Raw genomic sequence first — 25,984 nt, 5'->3', positions numbered from 1 at the left:
ATAATATTTAACTCAACTGTTAGATGAAATTAACGTCTACTTGGTTAGATACCGCACGTTACTTCATGGTTTTATGTTTATGAATTGAATCATTCACGCGAAAATCCCAAAAAGGAGAATAAGTAAGAGCTTTAGCCTATTCAACGCAGAATCCTTCTTTCATATCAAGTTACATATTTTTATAACGCCCGTATCTGTCATTTCCCATTCGTCCTATATATTATTTGTTGGTCTGCCAATGCAGTTAACTAAACAATTTTGCTCAATCTCATCCTATTCCTCACCTGTTTGTGAAAACGTGTTAAACTTGCACGCTCTTCCTCCTCATATGGATGCTGCCAGCAAAATCCGAGTTTTTCTCTTCTTCCTTGTTAGCTAGCTCCTTATGATAATCTCATTTGCACTTAGATCACGTAAGATACATACACCAGCCGTCTTAGAGAGAATAGGAATTTGCATTTTACACGAGTAATTAAGTTGCCAATAGCGTGAGGATTGGTGGGGAGAGGGTAGTACATATATGCCAGCAGAAGACGCCACTAAACAAGTCTGTAATTTTTTTGTATCGTTTGAGATTTTTAAATATTCGCAAAACGAACTGTTTGAGAATAAAAATATAGGGATAACGAGATAGGATACTAATGAATTAGAAAAATAGTGACTTTTAAAATCACAAAATGTGTAACAGTAACATTCATATTTTTTTTTTTTTTTGAATGTTTAATTTTTATTTAAATAATAAAAATCAAGACTCGAATTAATCTCATAATCACCTAACTATACATTTCTTCAAATTGAGTTGGACCCTGAAGGCACTGAAGCGAAACCCACACCACAACCCAAGAACCCATAAATTGTCCGATCGGGGGAGGCCCAAAACCCCAAAAACCTTTCTACGTTAGGTGCAAGGCCTTACAATTAGTGAAGTGCTACTAATTCAGGATATGCCCAACTCACCTTTTCGTCACCAATCCAATTTTGGCAAACACTCTCTTCTCACGCACATGGACATGGAGGGAATACAACACATCAACCGCTGGTCCATTAGCCCACAAATATCTTGCGAAAAAAAGGGTGGGGAAGAAAAAGCTTCGGCGAACGCCCACACTATATGCATTTCAACAAACATTCGCCGGACATCTTCTCATGCCCGCCACTAAGCTCAAAAACCTCGGCAACCTTTTCCGTTCCGCCTCTAAATTCAAAACCACCACCGCCACCTCGGCTGAGGACGTTGCTCTGAAAAAATACGTTTCCTCCATAAATGTCTCCACCTCCGAGACTATCCGCAAGCAGTTACTCAACTACAAGGCACCTAAATCAGACATCTCTTCTTCTTCTAGTATTGATACTGCTTCTTTTCTCAAGCCTCTCGGGGATATCGGTGGGATCGGAAACTTGAAGCTTCTCTCTGCTGCTGATAACGGTATTTTGTTCATCATTTTCATTTTCTGCTTCAGTTCTGCGACTAGTACTGTTACTTTAAACTATTTCTGTTTTGCTAATGGTGTTTGCTGGCTGTTGTTGCAAGTAGACGAGTCGGCGAGGCTGCTGTCGGAGGAGATATCTGCAATATTACGTGGTTGAGTAAATCATTTTTCTGTTTTTACCTGTACTTGTTTTGAAATTCTTGGGCCATTTTTGTACTACTTGTAGGATGGATATTTAAATAAAAAAAATAATAATGTTGTTGATCGGAATTATAGATATTCAGAGAGTGTTTGTTATATTTGCAGTTTGTGGAGAGAATGCTACTGTTATATCTTGCGGTAATTACATATCAAGATGCTTCCAAAGCAGCTTATTTACGTGGTATAACATTAAAATGTCCGGAATGAAATACTTGGCCATTTAAGGTCTCTGATTTGTGGTTAATGGTCTTTGTTCCTTCACTCTCAGTTCTCACTGTCCCCATTTAGCCTTCCCTGCTTCTGTTTTCCCCTTCAGAAATTGTTTTAGAAAGAAGAAAAAAGAAAGAGGTTCAACCTGTAGAACAGAGGAAATTAACATTTTTTTTTAAAATATAATTGACATCTAGTAAACTTTGATTATATTATGGGAAAGCGTTGGGTATTATGGCTTGCTAAGATGCAGTATTTTAAGTTTGTTGACTGGATGTAGCCAGAAATTTGAAGTTTCAAGAGAGTATGGAGTCTTGCTTGTGATGATCTTCTGCATAAGTAAGATATGAAGTTGTGTGTCTGCACTTTCAGCTTATAGGCGCCTGACAGTTAAAGGTTTGTCCTGTTTAGGACATCATAATGGAACAAATGGAAAATTCTTTTGTTTTTGCATTGTGAGAATGGAAAGTATTGGTTGGATTCAACCATTTAATTCTTGTTCTTGACGGTTAATGCAGGTGAGCGAGATTACCACGTGGATGGCTCATATGATTCAGCAAGTGATAGTGAAGAATCTTTCAGCAATGTTTTGCATGATCCGTGGATCTCACGCTCAGCAGAAAACAACATATCTCTGCGTAGGAAAGAAATATCCCGGGAGCGAAAGCAGAAGTGGATCTTTAGCAGTAGTCAGAAAAATCGTTTTGACCGACTAACAACAATGTGTGGGGAGAAGTTGGGGCCAGATGCGACCATTCAGATACTTGGTAAATTGGGACGAGGAACTGGATTGAAAGAATTTAATGCTTTAATTCGACTGTGCATAGAAACAGCCAGGAAAACTGATGATGAAGAAGTTTCCCTACAGCAGATTTTCAAGGCTTACAAAATTTTTGAATGGATGAAGGAATTGGGATTCCCAATAGGGGAAATTACTTATGGTCCCTTCCTTAGGTATCTTATTGATTTTGGCTTGGTTCCTGAGTTTCACTTCTTCTGTGAACTAATCAGAGACGAGAATTCACTCCCCACATTAACTTACTATGAGATGCTTCTTTACATTGGAGTGAATGATGAAGAAAAGATACAGGAGCTTTGTTATAATCTTGCACTGTATGATGGTAACGATAAGTCCTCCTTTCAACAGAGCTATCTTTTAGCATTTTGTGAAAGTAACCGGAAAAAGGAGCTTTTGCCCTTATTGGAAGCTTTTGACATTACAAAAGTTTCATCTATGGAGCATTTGGTGAATATTTTCAGATCTTTGGGGAAGCTCTCGCTGGACCTCTTTGCAGAGAGGTTCTTGTTGGCATTAAAAATGGATGAAATTGGAGCAGAAAAGATCTCAAACTTCATCTACAACTATGTGACTAGCATACCAAATTTAGCAGTTGAAGATGTCCTTGTCAAGTTTAAAACTTTGCTAGCAAAATTAGAACTGATGCCTTTGTCTGAGCATTATGAAAAGTTTATTCAGTGTTGCTGTGAATTGCTCAAGGTACATGATGCGCTTAACATTGTAGATGAGATGTTAAAAGTAGGATTTACCTTGTCATTGGATACATTTCATTCCCTGTTGGATGCCTGCGAGGAAAGCAGGGAGTATAATTTGGTTCGTCGCCTCTATTCCATGATATCTTGCCATGACTTGAAACCAAGTACTGAAACATTCAGGAGGATGATAAATCTCAGTGTGAAAATGAAAGATTTTGAAGGTGCGTATGGCATGATAGTGGATCTGGATAAATTGAATTTGATGCCTACATCAAACATATACAATGCCATAATGGCTGGATACTTCCGTTATAAAAACATTAATGGTGCATTGATGGTTCTCAAACAAATGAAAGATGCAGATGTGAAGCCAGATTCCCAGACATACAGTTACCTTTTGGTCAACTGTGACTCTGAAGAGGATATTGATAAGATTGTTGAAGAAATGAAGCAGTCTGGAGTTCTCATCACGAAGATTGTTTTTATGTCCCTCATCAATGCATATGTATCATGTGGACAATTTGAAAAGGCTAAACAGGTAATGTTGGATAAACGAATACCAGCCAAGAGCTTGAATGAAGTTAAAAGTGTGTTTGTTTCGGCTCTTGCATCACATGGACAGATGTCTGATGCTCTCAATCTGTATGAAGAAATCAAGCAAGCAGAAGGTCGTTTGGAGCCCAAGGCAGTTATTAGTTTGATCGAACATCTCCAATCGGAAGGTCAATTGGACAGATTGCTTCAGTTACTCAAGGAATTGGATAACCCTGATTACTGGTTTGATGGGTGCTTTAGGGTTGTTTTATACTGTATTCGGCATGAGCATCTAACCTCTGCAGTTGATTTGCTTAGGCAACTAAAGCAGAGTGTCATTTCTGATGATGCAGCAACAGAAAATGTCTTTGATGAGGTGTTTTGCCAAATTGCTGAGAAAGAGCCAACAGATATGCATTTTGGCTTGGCCATGCTTCAAGCTGTCAAAGACCTTGATCTACGCCCCTCACGGAAAAGTCTTGATTTTCTGCTTACAGCTTGTGTTAGTGCCAAGGATTTGGAATCTTGTTTTCTTATTTGGAAAGAGTACAAGGCAGCTGGTCTTCCATACAACGTTCTAAGTTTTGTAAGGATGTATCAGGCCCTTTTGGCATTGGGCGATCATAAATCTGCACAAAGTATTTTGAATAAAATACCAAGAGATGATCCTCATGTTAGCCGGGTCATCCAGGAATGTCAGGCAACATTTACTGGATCCCTTCCTTCAAAAGGAAAGAAAAAGAAAAAGAAAAAGAAGAAAAATGTAAAGGTGTAATATTCTTCCTTAGTTCTTCAATCCGAATTTAGGAAGTTCAGAGGCATAATGTTCTCCTGCTGTTGAAATATTATCTCGTTTCATTATTTCCATTTCCATCTTTGTCTGGTTAAATTATACTCCTATCTTTCTGTTGCTCATTATAGTTCCGAGAGATTTTTACAGGTCGAGGCATCAGCCACTGATATCTGGAGAACCGGCAAATCCCCTTCTTTCCTTTCTGAGTTCCTGTCGGAAAAATTAATTGGGACCTAAAGAAGCCTGCCCTATTGGTTTATTGTCGGACTTTCTTTCGTTCCTCGTTCTAACTCCCTCATCATCCCTTCAGCTTGATAAATTTTTATTACTGTAGTAATAACGACAGAGGCGTGGTTAGACAAACAAAGTATTCAAGTCCAATTGCCATGGGAAATATCTGGTCACGGAAGCTTGATAAAGAAAACACCATCCATGTTGTTGGAAAACTAGCTTCTAAGTAGTTCAACCTTCATTTTGAAGTTCTATGCTAATCCTCACCCTAAATGTGATATCGTATTTGTGGCAAGCTCAACTGGAGCTCCACTTGCCACATCTATTTGTGGCATAATTTTGAACGTTTTCAATTCCCAATGAACAGCATGATCTTGACCTTATCATTTGTTCAATTTGGTCGCTCTGATATTCTATTGGTAATAATATAGGAGATTTGATGACTCACCTTAACATTTCCAATCAAAATGGCAGGATAACTTAAGCAGGATGAAAAATAATTAAATAAGATGAGAAGAGTTCTCCAAGTGACTTTGCTAGCATATCCGTCCTTCATTTGGTAAACAACAGACAGAAATCCAAAACAAAAAGAGCCCCTTTACTTTACCGTATGTTCTCTATCAGGACAAACACAAAACTACGTGACACGTTCAATTCTAGATGATCAGTTCTCTGTATTGCATAAACATTAGAAGGTTCTCTGGAACAAGCAACACGCAGCCTCTCTGCGCTTTAAAATGAATTAGCAACAAGAATAGCTTGTCTGCACCTTGCTTTAGCTTGTTCGAGTCTCTCAATCAACGTCTCTTCTTTCACTGCAGCTCTAACCATAGCCAAATCCATCTCCATCAGCTTCAGTACTCTAAAAAGTTCAGTAACCATCCTGTCATCAACTTTGCCTTCGTCCTTCAAAACTTCTGCTTCTTCTCTAGCTCTCTCTGCCACAATCTCTCCTGCTTTCGCTAACAGCGTAGTCGAGCCAAATTCCTTCCCCATTAGCTGCTCCAACTTCTCCAAGAAATCCATGATCACGTACCCTACTGGCTTTTCCAGCTTGATAGGCTTAGTCCTTTTCCACCCTATCTCAAGATTCGGTGGCTCGGGTTTAACAAGGCCACTTCTTGACCTTCTGTCCCGGATTATTTCCGATTTTCTTCTTTTCTCGATCGGGAATTTTTCTGGGGGGACGGTGGCTTCGGAGGCTGGGGCAGCGGGGAAGAACTCGTCTTCAGGTTCGTGAGCATTGGAGTCGTTGGAGCATTTGACTGAGTATTGTTTCGGGTGTGGTGTGGAATAATGAGAGGCTGCTAAGGATTTTGAGTTGGAAGAGCTTTGGTAATGGAAATAGTATGCATGACGGAGGAGCTGGATGACATTAGTAGCCATCGGAATTTGACAGTCAGCTAGTAGCAGGAGTAGCGTCTGTCTCTGTTGGGAAGATGATGATAAGGTTTGCTGTGTATTTTTTTGCTGATAAATTGCTTCAAATTACAGAATAGAAGTGGGGTTGGGGGTGGGGGCGGGAGGATAAATTCATTATGATAGGAGTGGACTGGTCAACTCTTGTATTACACAAAAAAAAAAAAAAAAAGAGGGTAAAAAACATTTTTTTTTATTAAAATAACATATTCTAACGAAGCAATTCATTTATTTAGCTTTTGCGTGGGCGTGGCAGATTTCTTGGTATTTGTTTTTTCGTTATTTTGTTTGTAGTAGTATTTTCCCTGTCTACTTAATAAAATTATAAACTTCTTCTTCACCAAATATCTTTATTAAGTACTCACTTAAAAAGCAGCTCTCTCTCTAGTTGTCTTTGGGTACTCGTAGGTGAAGAAAAACTGAGAAGCGTGAGTGAGATAGACAAACGTAAGTGGCTGGAAATCGAATAAATTGGGGAGACCATAAAGCAGAAACAATGGCGAAGATAGCACTGGGATGCGAACCGGTGGTGGGATCCTTAACTTCGTCGAAGAAGAAAGAGTACAGAGTCACCAACCGGCTCCAAGAAGGCAAACGCCCCTTATACGCCGTAGCTTTCAACTTCATTGATTCCCGTTACTTCAACGTCTTCGCCACCGTTGGCGGCAATCGCGTGCGTTGTTTCTCCCCAATAACTCCTCTCTCTGTCTCTTCCCCTCCTTCCCCACCGACCCTTTTCTTGTTTACTTCTAATTCTGCGTTTGTTTCCTTAACTACTACTATTAGTGATTGAGAAAACTGAGAAAAAATTTAAATAAAGGAAGATATTTTCTTGAATTTGTAGATAAATTTGTTAATGTGGATGCCAACTTCAAATTGGGTTGACAAAGATTGTAACTTTAGCTTTTTGCATTGTTCAGCTTTCCTTGAGCTGCCTTCGCCTCTAAAATGGCGAGTTTTTTTTTTTTTTTTTGGTTTTTGTCCATTATTTATGTTCACGTCGAATAAAGAGTCCATCTATCGTGAATATATGTTATTGCCTTGTTCCAATTTATCATTTACTGTTTAATGGGTTGGAGTACATATTGGGATTCTTGGTTTCCTTGCCAAAGCCCTTTGCTTAGCTGGCCTTTGTGATTCTCTTGATTCTGTTCGTTTGTTTATATTCAGGTGACTGTATACCAATGCTTGGAAGGGGGTGTTATTGCTGTGTTGCAATCTTACATTGATGAGGATGTAAGAACTTCGATTTTCCTCTAGGGCATTTCTAGTCTTGATAATTTTAGGTGAATGTGTATTCTTAAAGGGCTCTGGGTGCTTCCAAATGCTTTTTAGATCAGAAGGACGAATCCTTTTACACTGTCAGCTGGGCTTGCAATATTGATGGTGCGCCATTGCTAGTGGCTGGAGGAATCAATGGCATAATACGCGTTATTGATGCTGGTAATGAAAAAATCCACAAGGTATTTTTTCCATCTCTTGGTTCTCAGCCAGCTTAAGCAAAGAAATACAAGGCTAGCATACACTTCTTCCACACTCGCCATTAAATGTCTGCTTGGTTGGAGCCTCAACTCATTTTGACTCTTTCTCCTAATTAAATGTCTTCCTTTCTGCAGAGTTTTGTTGGTCATGGTGACTCAATAAATGAGATCAGGACACAGCCTTTGAAGCCATCTCTTGTGGTTTCTGCTAGCAAAGTTAGTGGAAAAACAATTATCTCATAGTTTGGCCATTTCTTTGCAACCATCTGAATAACCTTCTAGAAATTGTTGGAGATATTTGCTTTTGTCCTTTTCTCTATATGATCTATTAATAATCCACACTGTACCAGGATGAATCAGTGCGGCTGTGGAATGTTCATACAGGTATATGCATATTGATCTTTGCTGGTGCTGGAGGTCATCGAAATGAAGTCCTGAGTGTGGTAATGTTCATCATTATTGATTTATGCAACCTTCTCACTCCAGTTGTGCTTCTTAATTTCCATGAGTAGTAGTGATTTCATGCATGGTACTTTGCCACATTGGCATTATATGTTTCCATTCATGATGATTATTGTAGGATTTCCATCCTTCTGACATTTATCGGATTGCAAGCTGTGGAATGGATAACACTGTTAAAATTTGGTCAATGAAAGGTAAAGTACTGAATTTTTTTTTTCTGATTATTTTCTCAAATGAGAAGAGTTGCCTGGAATTCTCTGGGATATTGAGTGAGTTAATTTTCCATCCTTCTGACATATATCAGATTGCAAGCTGTGGAATGGATAACACTATCAAAATTTGGTCAGTGAAAGAAAAAGCACTGATTTTTTCTGATTATTTTCTCAAATAAGAAGAGTTGCCTGGAGTTCTCTAGGATGATGAATGAGTTGATTTTGTTGATTGTGCTCTTTCTTTGGTTCCTTTCCTTTTGGCCTCTTAAGCTGGTCTTCTTAAGCCCGAGGCTGGTATCATAAGCTGACCTCACACAAAGTAGTTGCTGCTGAATGTGAAGGCAGTCATACAACTAAACCGATCTTGGTTAAAATACTGACGAAAATTAGGATGGTGTTAACCTCATTGTATGAAGTTTTCTCTGCTGAGATGTCCTTGGCAGATTGTCTTGTTCAACTAAGAAAGTTAAGTAATATGTAATAGTATTTCAAATCATCTGGCATGTGAAACTGGGCCATGTTTACATGGTTCTTCTGCTGAAGTGTTGAACTTCCTAATCATCATTTAAATACCTTCGAGAGTACATCAAATTTTTTGTTTTGCAGCTTGCTGTAGCGCACACACACACACCCCCCCCCCCCCCCCAACAACAAAAAAAAAATCTACTATATGCTCTGGAAGCATTTTGTGTATCAACTTTTCTGGACATTCTTTCTCTGTTTTACTGTATGGCTAAACCTGTGTGTAGTCTTCATACTACTTATGATAATTGTTTTATGCATTTGGACAAATCTGATCTCAGTCATCTTGTAACATTAATGTCAGTCAAGCTCCCTTGCTCGATGACATAACCAAACTATTACCAATGTAACTTGAGGCCCTAGTTTAGGTAAGGCATTGTGCTTGACTTGCTGCAGAGTTCTGGACATATGTGGAGAAATCATTTACTTGGACAGATCTTCCTTCCAAATTCCCAACAAAATATGTACAATTCCCAGTAAGTAGCTGCTTTTTTTTTTTTTGTGGTTCTGCTTTATTACAAGAAAAATTCTTAGTGTTGTATCTGAAGTTGGCATTTGTCATTCCAGGTATTTATAGCTTCAGTGCATTCCAATTATGTTGACTGTAATCGGTGGCTTGGCGACTTTATCCTGTCTAAGGTGAATGACAAGAACTACTAGGGCATCATTTTCTCTTTTCCCACAGTTTGCGCACTTAGGCTCCCATGCCCACATAGTATCAAGGTACAGCACTAAGAGATGATCAATGTTTAGGCTCCGTGAGGCTAGTGGGACCTCATTTGCTGTTTAACAGAGGATTGATGTTCCCTTCCTTGTAGATTGATTCTTTGAGCTATATAATAATTTTTCAGCCCATCACATTGGAAATATTTTTTTTGCGCTTTTCAATTCAGCAGATAGTGTCATGTGCCCAAGAGTACCTTAAGACAAACTGTGCAAATTTCTTAAAGGTTGCTAGTTAATAGGTGTAACATAGTGCACATAGAAATTCATTGGTTACATTGGGTCTTTCTAAGTATACTTCTTTTCTGTCCAAATTTGATTTCTTTTACCTATTTTCTGCACTAAAATTATTCTCTCTACTTCCCTCTTCCTGTGGATATGTCCAGAGTGTAGACAACGAAATTGTCTTATGGGAACCTAAAATGAAAGAACATTCTCCGGGAGAGGTGAGTAGATTAGTATTGGGAATGTTGTTGGCTATGAATATGTTATCTGATTTTGTTCCTCGTATGCATGATGGTTATGAGCAGTAAATGAATTTCCTTTCAGGGTTCAGCTGATGTCCTTCAAAAGTATCCTGTTCCTGAGTGTGATATCTGGTTCATCAAGTTTTCCTGCGATTTCCATTACAAAGCAGCTGTTATAGGTGATATTAACTATGAAGAATCCAGAATGCTATTATCAAAACTTCTTCTGATTTTTAATTGTACATCTTTTTGCTAAACTATTATAGTTTCTAGCTGACTTGGTTTCCTTTTGTATGAATCTTAGCATGAGAGCCAAATAGCGATTATTCGTTGAGTTTCAGCTGAGGTTGTGTCAGAGATTCATCTTTCTGGTTTTTTTTGCAGGAAATCGGGAAGGGAAGATTTTTGTCTGGGATCTCCAATCGAGCCCCCCCGTCCTCATTGCAAGGTTGGTTACTTTCTGCAATCCCTTTCATCCTCCACGTGAGGCAGTGTGATTGCCAGCTTCAATTTTAATTTGGTGGATAGTTTATCTAACGTGCGTGCTCTGCTGACTCTTCAGGTTATCTCATGTTCAATCAAAATCTCCTATTAGGCAGACTGCTGTGTCCTTTGATGGAAGGTAAGCTCGGAACAGAAACACCTCGATCCAAGTTCTTCATCTTTTATGAGTTTAAAATAATTGTATACTTAAATGCTGCAGCACCATTCTCAGCTGCTGTGAGGATGGGACTATATGGCGCTGGGATGCTGTAGCAAATTCTTGAGTTACTGAGGTCCATTAACGCTGGTCTGATTGCAAAATAACTCTTTCTGAGATTCATTGATGCTGGTCTGATTGCAAAAACAGCTCTTGCTACGGCTTTCAGCGGGTGGGTTTGTTGTATGATACAAGGATCATCACGAGCCATAGTCTGAGATTTTGTTTGCTCAAGTTGATATAGGAGCTAAATTTTTAGGCTTCTGGCAGCTGTCATTTAAACTCGGTCTAATCGACATGTTGTACTCTAGTTGTTATGTTGATTTAATGTGGCCTTAGCAGATTAAAAATATCTGTTTATGTTGGTTTGGGAATGCATCATGAAGAACTTTCAGAATGCATAATTTTGGAAGCTGTGAAAATGGAAGTTTTGGTGTTCTAATCTTTTCCTGTACTAATTCGGTGCATCTTTTCCTTGCCAGGGGAAAAACTGGGGGCTAACCATACATAACTAACCATTCGGGAGATGGGTTTCATGTGTAATTTTTATTTATGAAGTTTCTTATGCCACCTTACGCAGGTTTACGCGGCTCCCATGTCCCAGTCGGGTTATGGGACCTTGCTTCCTTAGCCAGCGTTTAGCCTATTCACAAAAGGACCTGCAATTATTCATTGCGGACGGAAAATAAATAATAATGCAGCATCTGAAATTTTTTACATTGTGCAATAAGTTCTGACAGAAAGTTCTGACAGAACTAAAAGCTCTCAAAAACTTTTTATTTTGATATATCACTGAACTTTTACATGGAATTATCGTCCGAAGGCTAACGAAGTCCGCAAAATGCTCTTATTATACATGGCATCAAAGTAGTCTTTCTACAACAAAATTTCCTATTTCCAAATACAATATTTCAAACTGAAACTATGATTGCTTTAATACAATTGCCGGCAGATAGATAAACTCGATGTATTACTATGTATTAGAATATACACAAAAAAGAATGGCTTAAGAGTTGTGTCCGTTTCTTTCTCCATTTTGTACGGTATCGCAGGAGTTAAAGCAGATCAAATTTGAGTCCGCAACCGCATTAATAATTTCTGCATGCTCTCAAGTTTCTGACTCAATTTCTTAACATTACGTAGGTTTTCTGCTGAAAATTCTGGACTACCAATTTCAGAAGTAAGTGCAGCACATTTGGCCTGTGAATCCAAGACCATCTCCTCAAGAGAAGACAGCGTGGACTCCAAACATGAGTCACGAATTCCACCATTTGTATCCGATGACAAATTGAACCCAATACTGCTAGGACTGCTACCCCTGCTGAGCTTTTCTGGGGTGAAAATTCTGTCAAAGCCTTCGCTTCCTGCAACAATTAGTAAGGTGTTAATACTCTGGCTGGGTGTCTTATGTTTTGAGCATGGCAACCACGTGAAACCAATAAAGAAAAGGTTCAATTTGATATCATAAGATATCCAAAAAGGAAATCTGGAGGGGTGCATGTGCAAAGCAATACAACTTTCTTTTGATCATGTAGAATTCGCCCAGTTGGATACCTTTTAAGGGCTCCTACCTAGTCCCACAATGGACTAGAAAACGCAGGCAGCCTGATCACCGACAATCTGTAATTCATGCTGCAGGAATCGACTCTGCAAACCCGTTGAGTCTTCATTCTCTGTTCTATGCAAATAAGTTCTCCAAAATCTTTTTCCTTTTTAAGAATCTTTTGTTTCCTTTGGGTGCATAGTTAAAGTTAAACCCATAAGCTTAATTCATCATTTCTCAGTCAATATGTGTCTCAACTCCTCAGGATGTCATTTGTCCAGACCAAAAGAATGGTTACACTTTCAAGTTTACCCAAAAGTTTCTCTTCCACCTCTTTGTTTCCAGCAAAACTGGATCCTTCTGTGAATCTCTTTGCGATCAATTCAAAGTACAATTACGCATTTCCTTCCTTGATTAACTGAAAAGGGGAAGCATTACGCATTTCCAACTAAATCATACCTATCCATAGGGATGCATTACCCTACCATAAACAGAACTGTGATACTAAAAGCACGCCCAGTTGGATACATAAGCTTTGCATTGTGGGGGAAATGCTTCCAGCCCACTTTTATTTCCATTCTGAAGCTCAAGACTAACCTTGTAAATCTTACACAGCTCAGAGTCAGAATCATTCTTTATGGTTTCTTTGAAACTGGTGATTCTTCCCATATTTGGAATTCATGTTACTTGCCCCCTTTTTGGACCCAAACCCAACAGAGGAAGGGCAAGGGAAGTGAAAAAATAAAGGCAAAATATACCTACAAGAGGTCTCTTCAATAATTTCCAACACTAGCCAAAATCATAATATCCAGATTTTAACCCCAAAGAGAATAGCATCAATGAAATTAAAATATTTAGTAATGTAGTTATAAATTGTAATTTATGATATGTCATGCATATAGCATAAGATTACCTAAATTGCTTAGTTGACTGATTGCTGCAGGGCCAACAGATCCTTCTAGTTTAAGCACCCGCAGGATTCCAGCGGCTATTCTACCCATAGACTCAACTTCAGATTTGAACAAAAGAGCAAGGTAATGAAATTCATCTTTTGTGACAACTGCCTCAATCTAGCAAAGTCAAAAAACAAAAGTCATTACATGACAACCCAAGCCAAAGCAATAGCAATCACATAAAGGCTAAACCACTTTACCGGCTGTTTCACAGAGAACTTCAAATTATTTACCACCCACTGGGCTCCCCCATCATCATCATCTTGAGAAATTACTATATCAACTTCAGTATTTACTCCACATGTCTCAACAATTTGCTTATTCCCTACACCATTTTCCAGGCTGCCCATTTGAGATAGAGGCTTTAAGATCTGCAAGCCTTGTACACCAACCTGCAAGCATTTGCATACTACGTAAGGTAAATAAAGCCCCATACATGTGAATGATATATCTGATGCGGACAGATGCTGCCTCTAGCCTTTACCAGTAATTTTGAAATAAGATCAATGAGAAAGTTAGCAGAAGGAAGACACGATATGCCACCAAAATGGCTGGAAAGAACAAAAAATAAAGTTATATATAGGGGTCATGAACCATGTATGCTCAACGCATCAGGAAGTCAATTGCTTCTTCTATGGATGGGGAAACAATATGCGCATCCAAGAACTAAAGACAGAACAAGAAGTTGAATGATTGACTCACAAACAAATCAAATCTTAGCATCTTAAGGCCATATCTTCATGTCGTATTCTATTAGTTACATCTTTTTTCCAGATTGTCCTAAAATGTATGCAGACGATAAAAATAAATGGTAGTAAACGAGATTTCCCTCGCACACCATTTTACTGCTATATGATCTATTGCATTTGAACAAAATAATGAATCGCGTTATTACCGTTACCAACTCAACAGGATATTTCTGCTTTCCATGAAATTTTCTCTCATCATTCATTAAATGCTTTGGACTGCTTTTTGCTTTGACAAGCATGTTCTGGAAAGTCACATGCCAGCACATGTCCTCTCTGCTAGCATGTTCAGAATTGAACTGCCACCTCTCTGCTATCTCCTCTTCTCCTTCAACAGCAAATAACCAATCTGTCAATTCTATAAGTACATCCACATCATCTGGAGCACCCAATTGCAATGCAGTGTTCTGCTTTTCATCTTCAACATTTCCACCTTGAAAGATTAAGAAGTGAATAGGAGAAACTAAAATGATCAGCGATGTTCAAACTTGAATGTCATAAAATATATGCAGTTCAGCAGGAATTCAAAGCACAGAGGCAAGTTCAAGTCAACTGAAAAGCTTACTTTTTCTGCTATCTCTGAGCTCATCCACAATGGGTGATGCTTTAAAAATTTTTGACAATGGCCCCCCAGATAATTTTTCCAACCCTCTTGTGAGACCCTCTCCAGGACCACCATCTGGGCCCAGGATTCCAAATCTGTGAAGCAGAGCTTCAGCATAACTCATCCCTCCTCCAAGACGAACCCCAGCAATGCAAGCTGACACATTTAAACTATGACATTCCACATCGTGTGCATCATATGGAATCACATGGACTACATTTATATTCAAGAATGGAACCGAGACAGCACGTGAATTTTCATGCAAATTCTTCCGATTTTGCACCCAAAAGACAGCTCTAAGATGAGGGTAGCCATTTCCTGACATAGGACCTTTTTTATCAGATGCTAGCTTCAAGGCATTCTCATGTGGCAAGTTATTCTCAGTCTCTGCACAATCAACCTCAACACTCTCCCATCCTATGCTGGACGAAATCATTATGGCTCCACCCAAGGTTCTATGAGTAACTTTAATGAGCAAATCATCACCAGAAAACTGAACCAAAGGTGGTCCCAGACAGTCTCCAGAAGAAGATTCCAAAAATCTTAGCCGAAGGTCATTCAAGGCTACACTTAAAGCTGTGTCACCAGGAACCTTTTCAATTAGTGTTCCACCAAGAGACTCATTTGGAACTTCCATATTACGGTTTGTTTTCCCAACTACAGCCATCCTTTCACTTACCCTACCTAAGTATGCATAGAGATCTAGCACAAAAAATAATTGCTCAACTGAAGTATTGGACAGGAATTGCTGACAAGCAACTCCAACTCTCACAATACCTCCAGGGGGGGGAATATTCATTAAAGGCCTGCCATCCACAGTTCCCATTGCTGCTTCAAGGCAAGCACCTTTTAACTCAACACATCTCCACAAATGAGAAGACATTCCAGCTGAGTGACTGCTGGTTTCCAGAGATAAATTGATGAGACTAGCCCCACTTGTCCACTTTTTCTGGCTAGAGTCAATAGGCTGACCTTCCCAGAGACAAAAACATGCAGGATCTTTCTCCAGGTTTAATAGCCGAAGTACCAATGAGGGTGACTCAGAAAAGAACAAGTTTTCAATATGAAGGGTTGCCCCAGCAAAGGGACACCGGAAATCAGCAACACCACTTCTAGAATCATATTGTGGTTTCCCAATATCAAGAGGCACTGTGACATCCAAACCTTTGAGACTGAACAAGAGCGAATTAATTGAGAAATCTGGTAGAACAGATCCAGATTTTCCTATAACTCCGTCAGCTAAGAGAGAAGTTATTCTTAGACAGGATTCCTCCTGGAGGTAGACCTGAGGAAAAAAGGCAAAATTCTTAGAAACTGAGCTGTAAAAAAAAATTATGCTGCAAAGCTCTTCAAAAATATTAAGATACTAACCATCAGTGGCTGACAATCAATAACTGTCTGAGAAGCAAGTTTTGGTGGAGCTGGAGAGGGCTGGAGCTGAAGAGTATGGAGACATATCAGAGGTGGCCCAATGCTGAACTGCCATCGTTCATCTCCTAAAGGATATATTGGAGGGCAGAAGTTTTTACCTGTTTGACAATTGGTCTCAAAATAAGATAGATTCCTTAAGATCAATAGGCAAATATAGACAAACTTTCTCTGAAGAGAATATGCAGATAACAGTACCAAATTCTGGAATGTGCAGAATATCATCTGAAGCAGCCTGCATTGACGGCTGCACCAGAGTACATGGAGGACGTGAAAATGTATCTCTGTATTTCAGACAAATTTACAGATCAAGAGAACTTATAACTGTCAACTGAACTTGAAATAGTCACAATAACATATCAATTTCAAGGTAAAAGGAGCACGCCCCAATTTTACTACTGATCATCTCGCCAAGCACTAGTTCTAAGCACTAATTCCACAGTGGACTAACCCTCATGAAATACATGCAACGAATTGTTTTTCATCCAAAATCTCTTGGACACATTAATTATGGTTTATTGACTTTGGCGAAGCATCATAGCTGACGTTCATGAAAAGGCTTAGCATAATTGTCTGATAGACAACAAAAGGTAAGGGTATAAACAGATGGATAGTGTACCTTTAATAACAGAAACCCCAATTGAACACCATGATCTTTTTTTTTTTAACACACGGAGGAGAAGTACCACAGAAAGCAATCGCTTACATTTTGTGTAAATTAAGCACAAGAACTAGGTCATGGAATTATCCATAGTTTTATTGTTACAAACTGAGATTATTTTAAGTATAATGAAGCAGAACAATTATGCAAGACTTAACACAAGAAGAAAAATTTGCTGTGAGAATTTCAACTCCATTTTCATTTTGCATTTAACACAAGAAGAAAATTTTGGCCTCTTTTCACCACTACCCTCATAGGGAAGACCAAGAACGTATGAGTATGTATGCCATCTTTACCTCTACTCCACCGTAAACAAGATTTTTCCCACAAGTAGTAGGCCCAATGACAGAATAACCATATCATACTAAAACAGCAGCCTGTTCTTGTTTCTTATATGTCATAAATGGCAGTTTAAGCCTATCCTCAGCTGAATGCCTATTTGATATATGGTTAAATGACATTTGTTGATTCATAACACAACAAATTGGTACAAAAATTCTGAAACATCAAATAGAATAAGCGACTAAATTTAACACAGCTGATGAATAATAAAATCACACAAAAATGAAAGAATTGAGGACTTTCAGTATCTGATTGCTGGCCACCTTGCACATATTAGGTCTATATGTACTACTGACCTCAGAAATAATCCAGCAATCATTACTCTGGTCAAGCATTTACTATTTTCTCCATCAGAAATGCTAGCCTGCAGTTCAAAGTAATATCTCATATTGCCTTTAAAGAAATAACTACTGAAAAAGAAGTGAATACAACTTACAGGAAATTCATGTGCGTTGAATGCGCAATGATCAATGAATTCATGAACAACTGGAAAAAAAGAAAAGTTGCACAAGTAGAACATACCCGGGAGAAGAAGAGAGACTGCATTAGGAGTTCAAGCTGGAACTCTGCAAGTGAAATTGAAACCTCTTAAGGGCACCGCAGCATAAAAACTGCTTTCACAGAAAAAATCATATGTAGCATCGAAGAATGAACTTCCGTGTGGAAGGAACTAACCAACATCTTTTACACAGAGAAATATATGGTCAACGATTATACAGACAAGAGAACGCCCTGCCGATTCCATAGATCGCTGCAGAGAGAAAGAGAGAGATTATTAGGTAATTCTGGAAATAGTTTACTGGATGCTCCAAACAGTTCCGCTATTTCTTTTACCAATTGTAGACTATGGCAATTAATGCAACGAAAAAGTAGATGCAATTACTTGTGCATTTGGATTTACATCCCCTCTGTTTAAACAGACATACAATCCTGAGAAGAAGCGGAGAAGAGCTCGTAAACCTGGTAACAGCACAGAATACAAGAACATTGGCAAGACCATCCAGAGTGTGTAAAAGACATATCCAAAAGCACAAAAGAAGTTCAACATTCTACTTGCCTGGTTCACTCAAAGCAGGACACACAACCTCGTTAATGTGTAATTGAACCTCAAGCCCCAGTGGGCTATTGAGTTCTGTCCTCTGGATTGTTATCTGATCGTAGTTATCAAAAGTCACAAATATTTGAAGAAAAAAGTAAACATGACAAGGACACAAAAACAAGTGTTTTTTCGTCAAAGCGGAAGTCAAATGCAAAGTTCTTTTATAACTAAATGAAGCATAAATTCACATTACATGGGCCTCTCCTGATATTCCTTCAATAAATCGTTCCCCACCAAAGAACACTCGTTTTGCTCCATCTTCATCTTTCCTACTGGACCCCTCCTGAGAGCATGCTAAATGAGCATCCGAGAACATATCAGGATGAGGCAGGAGGTCAATAGATAGAGATTCCCACTCAAGTTTCTGCCAAAAGGCAAATTGAACATCAGTATAATATCCTGCTCTAGTAAGAAAGGAGGGACACAGGCATACACATCTTGTTCAAGCAAATAGTCAAATGTGATACAGAAAACTGGCTAAGTATATATATCCAATAATTGAAGGAACAGCCACCAATGATAAGAGACCAAAAGGAAAGCAAAAATCTTTACTGAAGAAGGAGACTGTTACCTTGAAGACATAAATGGATCCCTTGTTAATGGAAAAGTCTCGTGCTTCTTTAAGATTTACAACCTGTTACAGGATCTTGATTTAGTAAAGAATTGTATCTCGTCATTAGAAGCATCCCTAATATAGTTGGTTTCAGAAGCCAGACCTGCCAGTTTTCGTTGGTTGTATAGAGCAGAAGGTTGCGGAAGGTGATTGACGCCATGGGGGATGCCCTGGTTAGATAAGAGGATATTATAAATACTTGAAACAAATTTCTGATCCATTGTAGCTTTATGCTGCTGTGCTTTCAAATCGTCGCTCAAATAAACTAAAGGATTTATCTCAATTTAATGGATTCTTGCATAGAGAGAAGAGCTCCAGTTACTAAAGGAAGACAGTTGCATACATGATAAACAACCAAAGGACATGAAAATTAATGATGAAAACAAATGCGCCATCCGAACAATTTCTACAATATCTGAAAATTAGAGTGAAAAAGACTACAAGAAGTTCAAGGAACAGCCAAATGCAGCACATCAGAATGAAGTTTTAGGCCACAGGTTCAAATAATCAAGGGGTAGTTGGGGAACCGCTCTTTATCCCACATACAAGGAGGGTTACTGCAGACCATAAGTGAAAAGGACCCTCTGTTGGAAAGTTGGAAGAGAATCTTTGGTTCAAGAAATAAGAGCGGAGCATAATACACAGTTGAAATCTCATAATGTAGTCTATCATTTAAGAAAACAAGAGTGGGCAGAAATTGCAATGGATACTTGAACCATATACCACCAAAAGCAAATGAGTCAACTTGCATTATGCAAAGAGGTCAGAATTTGATAAAGGACCTTGAAACATAAGAGGTTATCCTAACTGTCATACTCAAAACAACACATATACATCAACTGAAGCAACAATTGCCATGAATTTAAATCATGTAGGATATTCAGAAAGGTTCTGATAAATACCAAGTAGCTCCACCTTGGCGTCTAGCACCCCCATGAGTTTCAAGCAGAAGGTTCACAGTACGCACTTCCAGCGTCATTCCATCAGCAATCTGTTCATCACAGAGGATCAATAACAGGAAGCTGAAGCTAACACAGAGAAGAAGCAGAATCGTACAAAACATCTGGGAACAGTAAACTCAGAAAATAGACAGCAGAACAAAACAAAGAGACTAACCTTGTCAGCAAATCCATAACCACTGCCCTTTGCAGCACTGGCAGATGTTTGAGCACTGCACGGCGAAGATTTTAACAAATAAACAACTAGGACCTTAATGACAATCTAAAGCAACCACCTTTAAAGAAAGTTAAGTTTATTGAGCCTAGCTATTTACCTGCTTGAGCTCGTAGGTGCATCTATGTCATCATTCTCCTCCAGAACCAAATCAAGCCTATCAATTTGCACCACAATGGGTTCTATTTGCACATTGCTCACAGAAGGAAGCTTCAAAACCGGAAAAGATAAGAAGAACAACGTAATCAGAAGCAGCAAAAGACTGTCAGTGCAAAGCATTTCAGCATTTTCTGCATAATAAAAAGCAAAATCCTCGGTCAAAAATCACTATTAAAAATCTTTTTCCCGGATTGCAGCTCAAAATTTCAGACGAAACGATTGCAATCAGAATATGAAATTTACAAATTGATTGCTTACAACAATCTCCAACTTTCCAACTTTTGCCGTGGTGACATTCAATGCTGGTGGTAATCCAACACTCGCATGCAGAGCATCTCCGTTAATATCTACCAAGATTACCCCAAAAAAAGGAAAAAAAAAAAAAAACGTTCAATTCACCAAATGAGGTCTCTAAATTCAGCAGTGAATACGAAAAACCAACTATAACCAGACCAAAAAGACATGTATGTACCTAAATTGGAAAGTTGTACCGTCCGTCCTTGCAATTTAAACTGATCTCTGGAAAATGATTTAAGCCAATACTTCAAAGTATACTCCAAAGCTCGAGCCAGTATCGACTCCATTTCCGATATCTTCTAGCCTTCCAGGCAGTCTAGAAGAACTTTAGCAAAGCTAATCTGGAAACTTCTCAATCCGCCGGCGACGGCAGTGATGGCGTTGGCGGAGGTGGATCAGGTCACCTTGATGGATAGTTCAGGTGAATGGGAAAAAAATGGAGGAGGAGAGGGGACTGAGTTGGTTCGCACGTGCGGGAGGAGTTATTAGGCAAATGTCACGTGAGTGATATTCTGTGGGGCCTACTAACTTTCGGCGAGATTGATCATTGGCCCTTGACGCTATCAGACTTCAGATGGCGAGTGGACGGTGGGTGATGAGGGAGGAAGGAGTGGGGAATTGATGGCGGGTGCATATGATTGGAAATCGGAGTATTGGTTCTCGGGATTGCGCATTGTCAGGTTTATGGACAGTGCTATGGTGGCGAGAGTGTCAGGAGAGGGTTTGTCGGCATCTTTAGTACATATTCTCGGGATTACTTTAAGGTACGATAAAGTATAGTGAGAGTCAAAAATTGATTTTTATTATTGTTTTTCCTCCTTTTACCACTCCGCCAATCTAGAGGCAAGGTGAAATGTTGATGATATTCTTTCATTCTCGTGTCCATCATGTAGGGCTGCAAACGAATCGAGTCGAGTTAAGTTGAGTTTTGAGCTAATCGAGCCGAGTCTCGATTAAATTTTACTAAACTCGAGCTCGACGAGCTGGCAATTTTCGAGTTCGAGCTCGAGCTCGAAAAGAATAAAAACAATTATTTTTATTTTTAAAAAAAATAAATAAAATAATATTTTTTTCTGAATAAATAATGAAATATTAAGGATATATACGTAATTTCACTATGAAAATAAAAAATAAAAAAATATATATAATATACGTAATTTTATTATTAAATAAAAATAAAAATAAAAATATATATATATACTCAAGCTCGCGAGTTAACGAGTTTAATATTCTGAGTTCGAATTCGAGCTCGAGTTTGACTCGAGCTGGCTCGAACTCGACTCGAGCCGCTCGCGAGCCGCTCGATTCGTTTGCAGCCCTACCATCACGGTCTAAAAGAAGCCCCTTTAGAGAAATTCATACATTGCAAATTAGAGAAAAATGTTAATTGGACATTCACACTTTGCATTTTGTTTGTTCTAACTTTAGGCCTATTTGGATTGTCATTTTTTGGTTGAAAAATTACGTCATTTTTCGTGATCACATTTTTCTATTATTTTTTTTCTCACATACATCATATCGTTACAGTAAATTTTTTCATAAAAAATGCAATCTAAAGAGGGCTAATTTTTGTGTCATAGTGGCACAACTAAGTTTGGAATTTTTTACAATTCATGCATAAGGCAATTAATGGTAACTTGGTGAAGCAAAAAGGCCCAAGACTATAGAGAGTTAAAAAAAAAAAATGGAAGTGATACCGGTGCAAAAGTTGTCAATCGAACGAGCAAGAAAATTGATATCCTAAGCAAAGGTAGGATGCATGAGGTCACTAATTAAATATTAGAATAGAATATATTGACGATGGAAATTCTTTAAACATCGAGGTGGAAGAGCTGAGGAAATCACTAGCTTTGTATGGGGATTGCTGATTTGACAAGGAAAGGAAACAAAAGATGCGTAAAAATAGTTGTTCTTGAATTGGACCACCTAAAGCTTCCTACTTGCTTTAATCCTTTTTCTTCTGATTCCACTTGAGAGTTGAAAGAATATTTGCTTAATAAGCATGAATAATGGCATCCCATCATTATCGGGTAGTATAACGAACTGTCTACACAAAAATACAACAAAACGGGTGCGTATATATACTCCGCAACTATTTTATACCATTCGAATGAACGATTTGCCGAGTTTAATCTTTAAATATGGAGCAATTGATGGATCCATAATTCATTCCAATCAAATTTGGTAGGACAAGATGGTGAAGGACAAAAAATAAGAGCATTTTACGTGCTAGAAACTAAAACTATTCGTTTTTATTTTGAGGAGCTAAATTTTCACGTCAGTAATATATGACTCACGATTAGTGCACTTTTTCCTTTAAATGTGATAATGTACCCTTGAAGGCGTAATCTCTATCTTCCGTAGACCTGATTGTGATGGGCAAATCCTTCTTTAATTGCTAAAGCTGACTTTTAACATTTCAAAAAGACGTGACAATTAAGAAAAATCAAGTGCATTTTGCCCTAACCAGAATTTGGCATGCTTGCTCAATCTACCCATTTTGAATGTGATCTGGACTCCTAGAGAAGCAAATAAGGTTGCGCATAGTCTAGCACAGTTTGCTAGATCTTCCGGTCTCTCTAAATCTCTCTGGAACTTCCCCCCAGCTTTTGTCAAACAGTTGGTTGGTGCTGGACGATATCCAGCAATCTAATTAATACAACCTCTTTTACTTTTTCAAAAAAAATAATTTGGCATGCTTGCTGAGGGAGCCACCTGAAGAAACTATTATGGGCCGGAGAAAACAATTAATGAAACCTTGTCATACTAGTTTTACATCGTCAGCCCCTTTAATGGTCCAAGGCTTGATATGAGTTTCCCTCTCCTTCAAGAAGCTAACAGCTATTAGGCTGTTTTGCTGGGCTCCAGATAAGGCCTACATGCACCGAATGGTTTACTCAATGAAAGAATTAGTTGATTTTTTTTTTTGGAGAATCTACTTAACCTAACGTACAGTTTTTCCAGCTGCTATGATCTGCCGGAGCAATTTGGGACTCGACCATGACACTTGAACAAATGGGAACATCAATTCAACAGTTCTTCGGCCAAATAGGGCTCAATACGACTTTACCTGCCTTGATTGGCAAACTTTTAGGTCCGCCAAGCTCGTGAGTATTCAAAGTGGCCAACTTTAAGTCGTTTTCATACTTGTGCTAGCTTTTCCCTTGACAGATCGTCGCTGCGGATGTGATGATCAAGGAACATCTAACGCCCATTGTCTAATCTCAAAAATCTTAGCTTCCATATATCACTCTGTTTTTCTTTCCCCCCACGTATCACTCTATTTAGTTATTCGACTAATTTTTACTCTTTAAGGAATATGTCGTTCGATTGGCAACTTGATCTTGTCACTAGCTAACAAAAGCATAACCTAAATTCATTTCCTTATTCATATTTACATGCAGGTAGAGATGTCAAAATATATGAGTGGGATTCGAGCGGATCAATGAGTATAATTGGACCAATCTATATATACTTATTCAATAAATTCAGTTATATTGGTTTAATGAATGAGAATGAGCATATCAATTACCTATTTATGAGTTATGACCCGTTTAAAATTCTATTTATTTTTTATTTTCTCGCATGTTGTATGATAAGAAATAACGATACTTTATTATGATCAAATTAGTAAGAAATTCAATGTATCCCCTTAATACCCACTAAAATTTGAACTTGAATGTATAATTATTATTAAATGGAATGGATATATATTGGTGAGGGGGGTCAATCCACTACCAACTAATTAAGTGGGCCTAAACGAGTCATCTATTTAAATCCATTCAAAATGCATTGCATGCCTACGACTACTTATTGATAGGCGTGTTTGGACAAGTCAATATAAATGAATTACGATTGACGCCTCTATGTGTAGGTATAGGATTTAATAACTTGAAAGCAATGATGTTGAAGTTGAGTTTAAAACCAGTCTAATAGCTCCTGTCGTAAAAGGCATACATATTGAAATAACACGAGGAAATCATTCGTAAAGTGCTCTTGCAAGATCTTGCACCAAAAAATAAAGTGCTAATAACTAATTTTGTCCAAACATTTCCAGAAAACCAGATTTGTCATCACATATTGAGTAGATACATGTTGAGGAGGCGTTACGCTCGTCCAATTCGTAATTAAGGGTCTGCCTAATGGTCCAAATGAATATGCCCCCCGATATAAAACTTTGTGGTCATTCGATATTCTGCTTCTTCTGAGTAATAGCTCCTCCGCGGACCCCTGTAAGAGGGAAACTCGAGGAAGGATGATGCCTGTTTAGGCATCCATTGTTGGAACAATTGAACCAACCATCCTCTCGAAAGAAAGGCAGTTGAAACTCGAAACTCATGGGCCGACTCGTGCTGTCGTGCACCGCAAGCCTGCCCTTCAGTTTTCTCATGTTTTCGCCGCGAGATGCTATACTGTCTTTTAATAGTTAGGAAAATCGAGGATGAGGTCAGAAGACGATGCGTCAAGCTTCAATATATTACTTGTATTAATTTAATAATAAATCCAGACAAAAATTTTTGTCACGGTCTCCGTTTACTACACCAACAGCCAGCCACCTTGGTCAGGTGAACTATCTCCCTACGTCCAACTCCCTTGTTCCATTGAAGAAGACCGAAAGGAATAGGCTATAGCCCCTACAGGTTTTTTTTTTTTTTTTTTTTTGCTATTTTGGTATTAGAAAAAAGAGTTTGGATAAATTCGATTTCAATTACTATCACAGATCAAATTGTACTCTCAGAACCATAGGAAAAGATTATGTACTCTCTTTAGATCATTCATTAATATGGTTCATACATAAATAACGAGATTTCAACACATAATTTTTTATGAAAAAATAATTCATTGTTATCAACTAAATTTCATCGTACTCGAGTTCGTTTGTCATTGTTGAAATATTATGTATGTTTGGATTGTAGTTTTTTTGTAGAAAAAGTAGTATAATGATTTAATACATATAAAGTAAAAAAATAATTAAAAAATATAGAGATTTTTTTGATAGAAAATCCGAACTCTGGATTTGAATGGATGGCTAGCGCGTTTTTGCTATTGATTTTGACATGAAAATCATCAAATTGACTTCGCACGTTTTCAACTTGCCAAATAGACCCCAGCACAATCTCACCCGTCATTGATCACGAGATTTTTGCTCTTCAGGAAGCAATCTCCATCGTCAATTACTTATTTCATTTGCACTCCATGGGGTTAATAATCTGCGGTAGTTTTTTTTTTTTTTTTCCTCTTTTTGTTTTCATTGAATGCGTTGGTTGTAATTATTGCCATATTGTCTGTGTAGGAAAAAAAAAGAGAAAATATAAGTTACAAGAAGTGTCAAAATAGATGACTCAAGTAGGTGTGGGTGGGTCATAATTGGGTAATAAGTACACTAGAATTTATATGCATTTAATAAATGGGTATGGGTATGCCCAATTACTCATTTATATAAGTCATTTAAAATTCTATTTATTTTGTTCTTTTTTTTTGCATGTT

At 38.2% G+C, this 25,984-nt stretch overlaps 4 protein-coding genes across 5 annotated transcripts; 2 read left to right on the top strand and 2 right to left on the bottom strand.

Annotated features, from left to right (window-relative positions):
- Window positions 1-971: 971 nt before the first annotated feature.
- On the top strand, window positions 972-4,740 carry LOC113690807 (pentatricopeptide repeat-containing protein At4g04790, mitochondrial-like). The gene is made up of 3 exons (XM_027208882.2): window positions 972-1,426; window positions 1,535-1,582; window positions 2,360-4,740. The coding sequence occupies exons 1-3, from the start codon at window positions 1,147-1,149 to the stop codon at window positions 4,642-4,644; spliced, it is 2,613 nt and encodes an 870-aa protein (XP_027064683.2). The 5' UTR covers window positions 972-1,146; the 3' UTR covers window positions 4,645-4,740.
- An 872-nt stretch (window positions 4,741-5,612) lies between these two features.
- LOC113689613 (protein CHLORORESPIRATORY REDUCTION 41, chloroplastic-like) lies at window positions 5,613-6,393 on the bottom strand. Its single transcript, XM_072051401.1, has one exon. The coding sequence runs from the start codon at window positions 6,277-6,279 to the stop codon at window positions 5,626-5,628; it is 654 nt and encodes a 217-aa protein (XP_071907502.1). The 5' UTR covers window positions 6,280-6,393; the 3' UTR covers window positions 5,613-5,625.
- Window positions 6,394-6,676: 283 nt separating this feature from the next.
- On the top strand, window positions 6,677-11,323 carry LOC113690809 (polycomb group protein FIE1-like). Its single transcript, XM_027208883.2, has 13 exons — window positions 6,677-6,985; window positions 7,483-7,548; window positions 7,653-7,775; window positions 7,929-8,009; window positions 8,144-8,236; window positions 8,374-8,449; window positions 9,386-9,465; window positions 9,557-9,628; window positions 10,099-10,158; window positions 10,262-10,358; window positions 10,564-10,627; window positions 10,742-10,801; window positions 10,883-11,323. The coding sequence occupies exons 1-13, from the start codon at window positions 6,809-6,811 to the stop codon at window positions 10,944-10,946; spliced, it is 1,113 nt and encodes a 370-aa protein (XP_027064684.2). The 5' UTR covers window positions 6,677-6,808; the 3' UTR covers window positions 10,947-11,323.
- Window positions 11,324-11,712: 389 nt separating this feature from the next.
- Window positions 11,713-21,207, bottom strand: LOC113689612 (uncharacterized). 2 transcript variants are annotated; one of them, XR_011815330.1, is made up of 21 exons: window positions 20,673-21,207; window positions 20,459-20,547; window positions 20,142-20,251; window positions 19,985-20,039; window positions 19,771-19,859; window positions 18,972-19,038; window positions 18,827-18,889; window positions 18,449-18,619; window positions 18,214-18,307; window positions 18,040-18,116; window positions 17,832-17,907; window positions 17,679-17,722; window positions 17,453-17,520; window positions 16,352-16,437; window positions 16,097-16,254; window positions 14,687-16,010; window positions 14,271-14,554; window positions 13,576-13,767; window positions 13,336-13,492; window positions 12,434-12,840; window positions 12,005-12,243 (listed from the first exon to the last, which is right to left on the bottom strand). XR_011815330.1 is itself a non-coding variant. In XM_072051400.1 (20 exons), the coding sequence occupies exons 1-20, from the start codon at window positions 20,782-20,784 to the stop codon at window positions 11,945-11,947; spliced, it is 3,615 nt and encodes a 1,204-aa protein (XP_071907501.1). In that variant the 5' UTR covers window positions 20,785-21,206; the 3' UTR covers window positions 11,713-11,944. The 2 variants fall into 2 exon arrangements, 1 of the variants encoding a protein (XP_071907501.1); XM_072051400.1 differs by lacking the exon at window positions 12,434-12,840 and having other exon boundaries at window positions 11,713-12,243; window positions 20,673-21,206.
- Between the last annotated feature and the right edge of the window lie 4,777 nt (window positions 21,208-25,984).

Source organism: Coffea arabica, chromosome 5c (genome assembly GCF_036785885.1).
Source record: "Coffea arabica cultivar ET-39 chromosome 5c, Coffea Arabica ET-39 HiFi, whole genome shotgun sequence".
NCBI lineage: Eukaryota > Viridiplantae > Streptophyta > Magnoliopsida > Gentianales > Rubiaceae > Coffea > Coffea arabica.
The sequence above is the reverse complement of the archived record's forward strand: the minus strand, read 5'-3'. Positions and strand labels throughout refer to the sequence as shown.

Excerpts from the sequence above, each read along its gene's own strand:
- LOC113690807 (XM_027208882.2), top strand. The coding sequence starts at position 1,147 with ATGCCCGCCACTAAGCTCAAAAACCTCGGCAACCTTTTCCGTTCCGCC. Across the intron at positions 1,427-1,534 it reads TCTCTCTGCTGCTGATAACG|ACGAGTCGGCGAGGCTGCTG; the intron begins GTATTTTGTTCA and ends TGTTGCAAGTAG. Across the intron at positions 1,583-2,359 it reads GATATCTGCAATATTACGTG|GTGAGCGAGATTACCACGTG; the intron begins GTTGAGTAAATC and ends CGGTTAATGCAG.
- LOC113689613 (XM_072051401.1), bottom strand. The coding sequence starts at position 6,279 with ATGGCTACTAATGTCATCCAGCTCCTCCGTCATGCATACTATTTCCAT.
- LOC113689612 (XM_072051400.1), bottom strand. The coding sequence starts at position 20,784 with ATGGAGTCGATACTGGCTCGAGCTTTGGAGTATACTTTGAAGTATTGG. Across the intron at positions 19,039-19,770 it reads CGCCAAGGTGGAGCTACTTG|GGCATCCCCCATGGCGTCAA; the intron begins GTATTTATCAGA and ends TTATCTAACCAG. Across the intron at positions 12,244-13,335 it reads CAGTCAACTAAGCAATTTAG|GAAGCGAAGGCTTTGACAGA; the intron begins GTAATCTTATGC and ends TAATTGTTGCAG.
- LOC113690809 (XM_027208883.2), top strand. The coding sequence starts at position 6,809 with ATGGCGAAGATAGCACTGGGATGCGAACCGGTGGTGGGATCCTTAACT. Across the intron at positions 9,629-10,098 it reads GCGACTTTATCCTGTCTAAG|AGTGTAGACAACGAAATTGT; the intron begins GTGAATGACAAG and ends GGATATGTCCAG. Across the intron at positions 10,802-10,882 it reads GCTGTGTCCTTTGATGGAAG|CACCATTCTCAGCTGCTGTG; the intron begins GTAAGCTCGGAA and ends TAAATGCTGCAG.